The 12,996-nt window shown below is 40.2% G+C and overlaps 1 protein-coding gene across 4 annotated transcripts in view; it reads right to left on the bottom strand.

Moving 5' to 3' along the window:
- POLN (DNA polymerase nu) overlaps positions 1 to 12,996 on the bottom strand; it is a 155,659-nt gene that overhangs the window by 101,222 nt on the left and 41,441 nt on the right. For all 4 annotated transcript variants that reach the window (XM_049108583.1, XM_049108582.1, XM_049108581.1 and 1 more), the window contains exons 8-10: positions 12,112 to 12,180; positions 10,140 to 10,200; positions 9,374 to 9,438 (exon numbers count right to left, since the gene is read on the bottom strand). In XM_049108583.1, the coding sequence (XP_048964540.1) occupies positions 9,374 to 9,438; positions 10,140 to 10,200; positions 12,112 to 12,180 (195 nt within the window). The remainder of the gene's footprint in view (positions 1 to 9,373; positions 9,439 to 10,139; positions 10,201 to 12,111; positions 12,181 to 12,996) is intronic.

Below are 12,996 nucleotides of genomic sequence, written 5' to 3'. Positions count from 1 at the left end.
GACTTAAAATAATACAGCTTATAGAAGAAAACATAGAAGAATATCTTGACCAGAAGGCAGACAAAAGGTATTAGCACATAAAAATCCTTAAACATGGGATCCCTGGGTGGCGTAGCGGTTTGGCACCTGCCTTTGGCCCAGGGCGCGATCCTGGAGACCCGGGATCGAATCCCACATCGGGCTCCCGGTGCATGGAGCCTGCTTCTCCCTCTGCCTGTGTCTCTGCCTCTCTCTCTCTCTCTCTGTGACTATCATGAATAAATAAATAAAAATCTTTAATAAAAAAAAAGAGCTGAGGAAAGGGAACATTTAAAAAAATCCTTAAACATTTAAAAAAATGGTTCACTGGACTTCATTAAAATAAAGAAATTCTGTTACCCAAAATATCACAATATTAAGATATTGTAAAGACAAGCCGTAGACACAGACTTGGCTAGAATGTATTTTAGGTTCTATGAGCCACATATGGCCTCTGTCACATATTCTTCTTTATCTTTGTTTATGTGTTTGTCTTTTGAAAATTATAACAACTGCTCTTAACTTGTAGGACTTATAAAATAGGCCATAGGATGGATTTGGCCCATAGACTATATTATTTGCCAAACTATGGACTGGGAGAAAGAATTTTCAATATATTACAAAAGATTCAGATAAGGAATTTATTACAAAGGACTCACATACAGAATATATAAAGAACAAATCAATATGAAAAAGTCAGTTAACATAAATTTTAAAATGGGTGGTCTTTGCAAAATTGGATCACAAAAGAGTACATCCAAAATACCATCAAGCATATGGAAAGGTCCTTAATATGACTAATCCTCAGGGAAATGCAAACTAAATCCACAAAGATATACAATGACAGACCCAGGAGAATAGCTAAAGTGAGAAATACTGGCAGGCAGTATGTGCTGGTGAGGATGTAGCAAAGGTCATGACCAATTTCAAGAGGTCTTTGGAAGTACCTTCTACCACCTACACATACCCGGTTATCCAGCAATTCCACTTCTAGATGTAAAACCAAGAGACAGGAGCACAGTTAATACATATGAATATTCACAGCCACTGTGATCATAGTGCCTACCAATGGGAAAGGATATAAAAAAGCTAAGACATGTTCTTAAATGGGTGTGATACTACAAGTTTTATTGGAACCCACATCTGCTAAATTAACAAAAAAGTGAATCCCATAGCAAAAAAAAAAAAAAAAAAAAAAAAAAAAAACAGAACCAAAGAACCCACACTGCATGGTTCCATTTACATGAAGTTCGGAATCACTGAACAGAGTCAGATTAATGGCTCTCCCTGGGCGTAATAGAATAGGAGAGGCAGGAAGGAGGAGCCTTCTGGGTTCTGGAAATATCTAGATCTGTTCTGGGTGGAGTCATGTGTTTGTGTACATGTGTAAAAATACATCAAGCTGTACGCTGGCAATTTACACCAAGGAGATTCTGGGAAGATGCAGAGTAGGAAGCACCTGTAAATGAGAAACTGCCTCTTGACCTGGATGACAGTTGCAGGGGCAGACACTGATTTGCAGGGGCAGACACTGATGCAACAATAATTTTGGACTTAGGAGTCTATTGAAGGTTTGGGCCTTTCAGGCTTGTAAGGTAAATTGCAAACTATTTTTGAACAGTTTCAGCTCTTAGCACAATAGCAGCCACCCATCCCCATCTTCCACTCCCAGCCACACGGCAGGCAATCATCCACTTGTTTCTAGAATAGTATGCAGGAGCCAGGGTGGGCAAAAAGACTCTGTCCTCCAAATAGGAGGGATCTGGGCTCTGATTATTGATTCTAATAACATAGGTGCAGACAAATAGGCAGGCAGCCATTGTTGTCGCCCCTCCCCACATTGTTGTAAGACCCTCTCCTGCCAGCTGAACAACTTCCAGGGATTTAAAGGGCCAGCACCCTTATATATCCCCCTTCATTTTTCACTTTTCCTCTTTTGGGGAGCCAGAAATTAAAGACAAGGTTGTTAGACAACTATTGCTTATGTAGGAAATATTAGAAACAGACTGTGTATGTCCAAAAAAAATCTTGGAAAAAAACATGAGAAGATCTGAAGCTTACCCCTCAGGCTAATCTTTGGCACCACATAGCGGATAGCCTATAGCAACCAAAAAGCAAAACAAAACAACTCACAAAACAGCAAACCCTGTGATAGGGGGAGAATATGATTTCCAGAGCTACCACATTATCAGATTCAAATGTTCAGTGTTCAATGAAAAATTTCAAGGCATATGAAGAAAAGCATCCCATTCAGAGGGGGAAAAAAACCCATCAACAGAAATTGTTCCTGGAAAAGACCTAATGGCAGATCTACCAGACAAAGATTTTTTTTTATAATAAATTTATTTTTTATTGGTGTTCAATTTACCAACATACAGAATAACACCCAGTGCTCATGCCGTCAAGTGCCCCCCTCAGTGCCCGTCACCCATTCACCCCCACCCCCCGCCCTCCTCCCCTTCCACCACCCCTAGTTTGTTTCCCAGAGTTAGGAGTCTTTATGTTCTGTTTCCCTTTCTGATATTTAGACAAAGATGTTAAAACAACTATTTTAAAGATGCTCCAAGAACTGAAGGAGGATGTGATAAAAGTCAAGAAAACAATGTGTGAGCAAATGAGGGGGATTTAATTGCAGATTTGAGCAGGCAGAAGAAAGAATCAGTGAATCTGAAGATAGGACAATGGGCCTTACAGAGGCTGAGGAACAGATGGAAAACAAATTAAAGTGAATAGAGCCTAAAGGACCTGTGGGACACCACCAAACAGACGAGCATATGTATTGTGGGTGTCCCATAGGGAGAGAGAGCAAGGGGCAGCAAAAATATTTGAAGAAATAATGGCTGAAAACTTCTCAAATTTGATGAAATACATGAATATAAACATCCAAGAAGCTCCATGAACTTCAAGTAAGAGGAAGTAGGGATCCCTGGGTGGCGCAGCGGTTTGGCGCCTGCCTTTGGCCCAGGGCGCGATCCTGGAGATCCGGGATCAAATCCCACGTCAGGCTCCCGGTGCATGGAGCCTGCTTCTCCCTCTGCCTGTGTCTCTGCCTCTCTCTCTCTCACTGTGTGCCTATCATGAATAAATAAAAAAATTAAAAAAAAAAAAAAAGTAAGAGAAAGTAAAAGAGATCAACACCAAAGGCACATTATAATCAAAGTTTCAAAAGACAAAGATGAACAGATAATCTTGAAATTAGCAAGAGAGAAGTGTCATCATATATAAGGGATCCTCAGTAGGGTCAGTAAGCAGATATCTCATTAGAAACTTCAGAGGCCAGAAAAATGTGGGCCAATATTTTCAAAGTGCTAAAAGGAAAAAACTGTCAACCAAGCATCCTGCATCTGGCAAAACTGTCCTTCAAGGGCAAGGGAGAGATTGAGACATTCTCAGGTAAAGAAAAACTGAGGGAGATGTGATCACTAACCTGCCCTGGAAGAAATGCTCAAGTTTCTCCAGAGTGAAATGAAAGGACACTAGGTAGTAACTCAAAGCGATATGGAGAAATAAGGAGCTCAAGAAAGGTGAATATATAGACAGTTATATAAGTTAGCAATATAGTAACAATTTGCCACTGTACTTTTTGTTTTCTCCATCCTTCAAAAATTATGAGTATAAAAGCTAATATTACTGTAACTTCAGTTTGTAACTCCAAATCTTGTTTCCTATATAATTTAAGAGACTAATGCACTTTAAAATTTTTTCAGCTTATGTTTGGGGCACACATGTATAAAGATATAATTTTGTGGCAACAACAACTGAAAAGGGTGGGGACAGAGCTGTAAAGGAACAGTGTTTTTGTGTGTTATTCAAGTTAAGCTGTTATAAACTCAAATTAGAGTGCTATAATGTTAGGATGTTAAATGTCATTCCCATGGTAACCACAAAGAAAATAGCTAGAGAATATACACAAAAGAAAATGAGAAAGGAATTTAAATGATTCGCTACGAAAAATCAACTAAACACAAAGAAGACAGTAATGTAGGAAATGACAGACAAAAAAATCTATAATACATATATAAAACAGTTTAATGACAGAAGTAATTCCCTTCTAATCAGTAATTACTTACATGTAAATGGGTTAAACTCTCCAATCAAAAGACAGAGACTGGAAGAATAGATAAAAACACATGATCCAACTACATGCTGTCCATAAGAGACAAACTTTAAATTCAAAGATACAGACACGTTGAAAGTACAAGGATAGAAAGAGACACACAAATAGTAACACAAATAAAAAATGGTTACAAGAGACAAAGGATGACATGTATTCAATACAGCAAGAAGATAAAACAATTATAAACATTTACACACCCAATGACAGACCATCAAAATATATCAAGAAACAACTGTCAGAATTAAAGAGAGAAATAGACAATTCTACAATAGTCGTTAGGAGACTTGATTACTCCACTCACAATAACAGGTAGAAAACCACCATACAGAAAATAAGGAAACAGAGGACTTAAGCAGTACAGTAAACCAACCAGATCCAACAGACACACAGAGCACCACTCAGCAACTACCACACACAGATTCCTCATGTGCACATGAGACATTTTCCAGGACCATATGTTAGGCCACAAATTAAGACTCAAGAGACTTCAAAAAATAGTTATTTTTTGAAAGCATCTTCCCTGACTACAAAGCATCTTCTTTGACTACAACAGGATGAAGTTAGAAATCAATAACAAAAGGAAAACTGGAAAATTCACAAAACTGGAAACTAAAATTATTTTTAAACAACCAAAAGATCAAATAGAGTTTAGAAATTACTTAGAGATTAATGAAAATGAAAATACAATATACTAAAACTTATGGAATGCAGTAAATCAGTAACAAAGGGGAAATTTATAGCTATAAATGCTATAAATATTATAGATATTAAGAAACAAGAAATCTGAAATCAATAACTTAACTTTACAACTTAAGGAACTAAAAAAAAGAACAGATTAAACTCAAAGGTAGCAAAAGGAAGAAGATAAGAAACATCAGAGCAGAGATAAATGAAATAAATAGGTTAACAATGGAGAAAATCAATGAGACCAAAAGTTAGTTCTTCAAAAGGATTTTAAAAATTGACAAATTTTCAGTAGATAGACTAATTAAAAAGAGAAAACTCAAATTATTAAAATCAGAAATGAAATTGGGGACATTATTCTACAAAAATAAAAAGAATTATAAGAGTACTAAGAATGACTGTACACCAACAAATTGGATAACCTAGATGAAATGGATAAATTTCTAAAACCACAAAACCTATCAAGACTAAATCACCAAGAAATAGAAAATCTGAATAGTCCTATAATAGTCCTTATAACTAGTAAGGAGATTAAATCAATAATCCATCTCCCAACAAAGAAGAGCCCCAGATCATTAGCTTCACAGGTGAATTCTACCAAACATTTAAAGAAGAACCAATATCAATCCTTCCCAAACTTTTCCCAAAAAATGGAGAGGAGGGAAGACCATTTCTTAATTCATTCTATGAGGCCAGCATTACCCTGATACCAAAGCCAGAGATACAAGAAAATTATAGACTAACAACATTTATGAACATTGACGCAAAAATCCTCAAAAAAAAATACCAGGACTAAGTGGGAATTATTCATAGAATACAAGTATGGGTCAATTCATGAAAACTGATCAATGTAAAACGCCCCATCAGCAGAATGGAGGGGTTATAAGAGTACAGGATCATGTCGACTGATGCACAAAAATCATCTGACAATATTTAACACTCTTTCATGATAAAAATACTTAACAAACTTAAAACAGAAGGGAACTATCTCTACATAATAAAAACCATATAAAAAACACTGACAGGAAACATCATACTCAATGGTGAAAGACTAAAAGCATTTCTTCTAAGATGAGAAACACGGAAAGGTTGCTTGCTTTCACCACTTCTATTCAATTCAACATGGTACTGGAAGTTCTGGTCAGAGCAATTAGACAAGAAAAATAAATAAAAGGCATCCAAACTGGGACAGAAAAAGTAAAAAGTAAAATTACCTCTGCAGGTGATATGATTTTATGCATAGAAAACTCTAGAGCCCATACCAAAAAAAAAGAAGCAAAACCAAAAAAACAAGAAACTGTTAGAACTTTGGAACTCAGCAAAGTAGCAGGATACATCAACACATAAAAGTCAGTTGCATTTCTACACATGAACAATCTGAAAGGGAAATTACAAAAACAATTTCATTCATAGCAGCATCAAAAAGAATAAAATACTTAGGAATTAGCAAAGGAGGTGAAGGACTCATACAATGAAAATTATAAAACACTGCTGAAATAAATTTTAAAATAAATGAATGGAAACATCTCATGTTCATGGACTGGAAAACTTAATATATTAAAATATGAAAACTACTCAAAGTGATCTACAGATTCAATGTAATTTCTATTAAAATCCCAAAGACTTTTTTTCAGAACTAGAAAAATGCATCCTAAAATTCATATGAAATCTCAAGAGATTCCAAATAGCCAAATCTTGAAAAAGAACAAATGTAGAGGATCCATACTTTCTGATTTCAAAACTGACTACAAATCTACACTAACCAAAACAGTGTGTACTGGTATAAGGACAGACAGAGAAAGAATACAATAGTGAGTCCAGCAATAAATTTTTGCATGTAGGGTCAAATGATTTTTGACAAGTGTGCCAAGAACATTCAATGGAAAAAGTACAGTCTTTTCAACAAATGGTGTTGGGAAAACTGTACATTCACATGAAGAAAAATGAAGGTGGACTCTTATCTCACACCATATACAAAAATTAACTCATAATTATCAAGGACCTAAATTTAAGACCTACAACAGTAAAACTCTTAGAAAGAGACACAGGACAAAAGCTGCACTATATTGGATTTGAAGGTGATTTCTTGAATATGATAACAAAAGCAGAGGGACAAGAGAAAAATTTTTTAATTGGACTATGAAAATTTTAAATTTTTGTGCATCAAAAGTCACTATCAAAGAGCAAAAAAGGCAACCCATAAAATGGGAGAAAATATTTTTAAATCATATATCTGATAAAGGATTACTATCCAGAATATATAGAGAACATCTAAAACTCAACAAAAAGAAAACATTAACAACCCAATTCAAAAATGGGCAAAGGACCTGAATAGACATTTTACCAAAGAAGATTCACAGATGGCCAGTAAGCACATGAAAAGATGATGAACATTACTAATCATTAGGGGAATGGAATCAAAACTACAGTGTGAGATACCACCTCACACTCATTGGGATGGCTATTATTAAAACAAAACAAAAGAAGCTCAGAAAACGACAGGTATTGGTGAGGATGTGTAGAAAGTGCACTTATGCATGTTAGTGGGAGTGCAAAATGGTACAGCCACTGTGGAAAAAGTATAATGGTCCCTCAAAAAATGAAAAATTACCATAAGATCTAGCAATTCACTTTGGGATATACACTCAAAAGAAATGAAAGCAGAGTCTTAAAGAGATATTTGTACACCCATTTTTATAGCAGCATTACTTACAATGGTTAAAACATGGAAGCAGCTCAAGTTGCTTACATCCACTGGCAGATGAATAGTAAGCAAAATGTGGTATATATGTACAATGGAGTAGTATTCAACCTCAAAGAGGAAGATAATTCATGTAGCAACATGCTATAACAAGGATGAATGTTGAAGACATTATGCTAAGTGAAATGAGCCAGGGAAAAAAGATAAGTTCTGTATGATCTGGCTTACGTGAAGTGCTTAGAGCAGTCTTGTCACAGAAAGAAAGCATAGTGGTGGCTGGTGGGAGCTAGAGTGAGGGGAGGGTGGGCAGGACTGAAGGGGCACAGAGTTTCAGCTTTGCAGTTCTGGGGATGGATGGTGATGACGACTATACAATCATGTCAGTGTACTGAATATCACTGTACTGTCTAATTAGGAATGGTTAAGATGGTAAGTTTTATGTTAAATGTATTTTATCACAATTAAAAATAGTTGCATTATTCACTGTATGCAATTTCTTTCTCAATTAAAAAAGTACATAAAAAGGAAAAATCAGGTGTATTATAAACCTAAATGCAAAGGCTAATGAAAATAGATTTTAAACACAACACCTGAGAATAGTTCATGAGCTTGACATAAGAAAGCTTTCTTAAACAGCATAGTGAAAGCAGTAATCATAAAGACAAAGATTGGTAAATTACACCATATTAAAAATTTAGAACTTCTATTTGTCAAAAGACACCACTAGGAAAGTACAAAGGAAACAGAGAGAGGGAGAAGGTATATATAACAGGTTTGTAACTGGATTTTATCAAGTTGTACTATAAGGGAAAGACAGAGCCCTCCACGTAAAAATGGGTAAGAAACCTGAAAAGCTGTTTTACCAAAGAGAAACTCCTAGTAGACAATGATGATACGAAAAGCTATCCCATCTCATTAGTAGTCAGGAAAACAGAAACCAAAATCTTAAGGAGATACCATTACATTCCCACCAGAGTAGGTGTTCCTGCAAACCTGGTGTCCCCATGCATGGCAGGACCTGAGTGTGCTTCTGGCGGGTGTGACTTTGGAAAAGCAATTCAGTGTTCCTTACTAAAGCTGAGGAGACCATCCTGGGCCCCAGGGAAGCGGGTGCTGGTGGGCCCAGGAGACATGTTCAAGGGAACAGCATGGTTTGTAAGGGCCGCCAGCTGGCCACAACGCAGATGCTATCCATAGGGGTATAGGGTGAGGGGTGTGACAGCAGACCAGCACCAAGTGACACAGGACATGGTGAGGCTGAGACTTGGAGGCAGAGGGAGAGTGGTCAGCTGACCACTGACCCACAGTCCCAAAGGAGAGCCCAACACTGTTCAGGTGCTGAGGTGGAACACAGCAAAGGAAAGCAACAAGGTAGTGACTCCACGAGCCAGGGCAGGGATGACTTTCGATAGCAGGAAGGGTTGAGATAGGGAAAAGGCACACAGGGCTTCTAGAAATTCTATGCTTTGGTCTAGTGATGGTTAAGCTAGAGTTTCCTTTAAAATAACTTACGTGACACATTTTAATGCCTTTTTCATGCATCTCTATGCATCCCTCTGCATTTCTTATTTTTGACAGAAAGTTCTGTTATTGCTTTTTCAAAGAACCCAAGAAAGCAGTGAATTCCCCTCACCAAACAATAGTAGGATTCCTTGTGAGAGAGCCTGACCTTTGAGAAGCTGGAGGATCCGTGACACCCCGCACATGGCATGGGGCAAGCGCCCAGCTGCCCGCCTGGTACTCACCTGCACGCATCAGACACAGGAGGCATCGGCGTTGTTTGGTGCATGCAAGGAAGGGAGCAGGGGGTAGGAAAGACTTATAGGCACCACAGCTCTACAATAAGAACGCACCCCAAGAAGTGCTGAAGTCCTTTCCATTTCTTCTCTGTTCACCCGAATGCTGTGGCTTTCCATCACTGTGATTCAAACACCAAAGAGATAAAACTTGTACTCTCTCAATGAGTCATTTCTGCCAAAGGCTCAAGGACTAGCAGCTAGCCTTGCTCCCTGATGAGGACAATAATGACAGCGCCTGCTGTGTCCAACCTCGACTAACCATCCACTCGGGTCAGTGCTCAAGCTCCATGTGGTGGTGGTTGGCATGGGGATGGACTCTGGCCAGCTGCCAGGGATGGACTTGCCTCGGGCCAGGTGAGCCGCAGAGTGCCCAACAGGACCTGGGCAGAGTGGGGGCTAAGAGGCAAAGACAGAAGAGAGCCCTCAACCCTTGTCCTAAGGGCTGTCCTGAGGGGGCAGGGCTGAACAACAGCACACACTAGGATGAACTGACATGCAGAACACGCCACAGGCTCCTCCTGCACTCCTGCTCTGCGGCTCTCAGGAGCATAGGGCTGCCCCTTGGCCCAGGCACCCAGCAGAACCACACAGTACAAAGGGATCCCATGTGACTGAGAGGTCAGAAACTCTGGTCCTTCTAGATCAACAGGTGATGCGGTCCAACTCCTCTTATTACAGAGAAGGCAAACAGAGAGCTGGCTACCTCTCAGTGCCTACATAACACACTGCCTATGTCTAAATAAGAGATAAACAGTTGCTCTCAAACAATGTTGAGAATTCCCTAGAAAGAGGACTGTCCATCATCTTTATGGTACCTTACCTGCCAAAATTGGTATCAGAGGAAGCTCCAAAGTACAAAATAGTTGCCATAAACCATAAACCTATTTTGTAGAAAAGAATACCTATGTTACTTTTAAATTATTTCTACCTGCACATAGCTAATAGCCTACCTGACTGTACAATTTGGGCAACTCCTAAGTGAGTGGTGGCACCTATCCAACAGCAGCTTTCCACTGTCCTCCTTCCTAATAAAGCTCCTATTTCCTTTAAGTATCCTATTTCATTATCAAGATCTCATACAGATATTTAGAAATATCAGGTAGGCCAAGCCCCACTCTCAATTTTCTTTAATCTTTCTCATTTCAAAAAATTTTTTAAGATTTTATTTATTTGAGAGAGGGAGTGCATGAGCAGAGGGGAAGGGCAAAGGAAGAGGGAGAAGCAGACTTCTCACTGAGCAGTGAGCTCATTGGGCCTTAATCCTGGGACTCTGAGATCATGACCTGAGCTGGAGGTAGACACTTCACTGACTGAGCCACCCAGGCACCCTAATCTTTTTCATTTTAAAGTGTGATGTAGGTATTTTTAGACTTTTAGTCTTCCATTTTAACTTCAGAATAGGTTTACTGAATTCCTAAAAGTATAACTAGGATTTTCATTGGTTTTTGCATTGGCTTTGTAGATTAGCGTGGGGAGAGGTGAAATCTATTAGGTCACCTTCTCCAATAATACAAAACATCTCTGCGTTTATTCACACTGTCTCATGCCTCTTCTCAGAGCTTCTGTCATGTGCATTCCTTCCTGCTGCTGTGTGAAAGTCCTTGGCCTCACCTGCCCCTGTGCTGTGCCCTTTCACTCTTGACCTGCTCCTCCACACCCAGTGCCCTGCACTTTGCCCTCAAGGAAGGGTTGACGGGCAGCAGGGGAGAGAAGTGGGTTTCCTCTCTCCGGCTGGACCCTACCCCGCAAGTCCACAGTTCTTGGCCCACAGCCACAGCTCCTGGTGTCTGGCCTCCTGACTCCTCGGCAGCCCCTGTAGGGCCACTGCTCTCCCCATGTTCTGGTGACAGCTTACCCTCCAAGCCCAGAGGTAGAGGAGATTCCTGCCAGTGCCTGTCCCCGGTGGCTTCTCCATCCCCTGCTGGCCCCCTCATACCTGGCCTCACCTCCATATATTGTCCCTTCCTTCAACTTTTCTTGACTGTTCCCTCAATGCCCTCTGCTTCCTAATGAGACTCTGAGTAGAGCTGGGTCCATCCCACTTTTTTAAATTTTTTATTTATTTATGATAGTCACACACAGAGAGAGAGAGAGGCAGAGACATAGGCAGAGGGAGAAGCAGGCTCCATGCACCGGGAGCCTGACGTGGGATTCGATCCCGGGTCTCCAGGATCGCGCCCTGGGCCAAAGGCAGGCGCCAAACCGCTGCGCCACCCAGGGATCCCCTCCATCCCACTTTTATTTTTTTTTTTTATTTTTTTATTTTCCCATCCCACTTTTAAACTAAAATATACACTCAGCTTTTATGTTAACTGCAGCATTAGAAACATTTCAATTGAGGAGTGCTTGGGTGGCTCAGTGGGTTAAGCATCTGACTTTAGCTCAGGTCCTGATCTCAGGGTTGTGAGATTGAGCCCCATATTAGACTCTACACTCAGTGGGGCATCTGCTGGAGATTTTCTCTCCCTCTGTTGCTACCCCTACTCATGCTCTCCATCTTTCTGTAATAAATAAATAAATAAATCTTAAAAAAAAAAAAGAAAGTTCCAACTGAATTGGTGGCTTTTAAAAATGCTACAATTGTTAACCTACAGAAAACATTTTTAAAACTTGAGGTCTTATCACATGGACTATCGTTCTGAGTAATGCACAAGTTAACTTGGCCTTAGAATTCTATCTTCCATTTCCTGCATACTCAAAGATGCTGGGAGTGTGGATAGGAGTGAGAGATGCTCTTGGGGAACAGTGAGCGAGAGTGCTTGCTAACCCCAAGTTATAATAAAATGCCTTGCCTTCAACTGGGAACAAAGGCCCATTGTAAGTCTGTAGAGTATTTTCAGGTTCACACGTACATTCTGATTCTTTAAAAGATCGAAAGAATGAAAGATTAGGCAAACTTGGCAACAATGTTCATCACAATGTAGAAAGTGACACAAGCCACACAAATGGGCACCAGCTGGGTGGCAGGAGTCTTTCCATGGCAGACATGACACAGCTAGTGGCATTACAAAATACCTCAAGCAGATGAGCCCCCAGGCTACTGAATATCCTTCTTATTGGGCAAATGCAAGCTACCTGGAGCCTCACACTTTCTCCCTGACCCAGTTTTTCCCTCACTTTACAGGAACTGTAAAGGAGCTGTGTCCAAGGTGCAAAGATCGCACAGAGGTAGAGACAGATGTGCACCCTCCACACAGCTCAGCAAGCTAAGGAGCCAAGTGGCCACCCTCACCACCCATCCTCACCTGGATGACGCCTCCAGAGGCCCTGAGAGTGAACAAACAGGGCAGGGTATGAGCCGTAGCCTCCAGCACTATCTGACTCTCCTTCCTTGAACACCTCACTCTGTTAAATGACTCTCCACATTCTGCTTTTGGCCTCAAGGCCCCAAGCCAGAGAAACCTCAGTATGAGGAGTCAACAGTGGCCTGACATAGCCTAGCATTTGCTCTCTGATCATCCCCAGCCTTGTGTCTCCTGGATGACTGTTCTGGGGGCTCCATGAGCAGACTGAGTTTTCTACAGGACAGAGCTGACCATACGGCTCCCACTTGGAATGGTTCTCCAGCTGGGGCTTCCCGGGATGAGACTGAGCTCCAGCATGGGACCAGCACCTTTGTGACAGAGCCCCTGACACAGCTCCTTTTCCACCCCACACCTTCCTTCCTATTTTCGCAG

Source organism: Canis lupus, chromosome 3 (assembly GCF_003254725.2).
Source record: "Canis lupus dingo isolate Sandy chromosome 3, ASM325472v2, whole genome shotgun sequence".
NCBI lineage: Eukaryota > Metazoa > Chordata > Mammalia > Carnivora > Canidae > Canis > Canis lupus.
The sequence above is the reverse complement of the archived record's forward strand: the minus strand, read 5'-3'. Positions and strand labels throughout refer to the sequence as shown.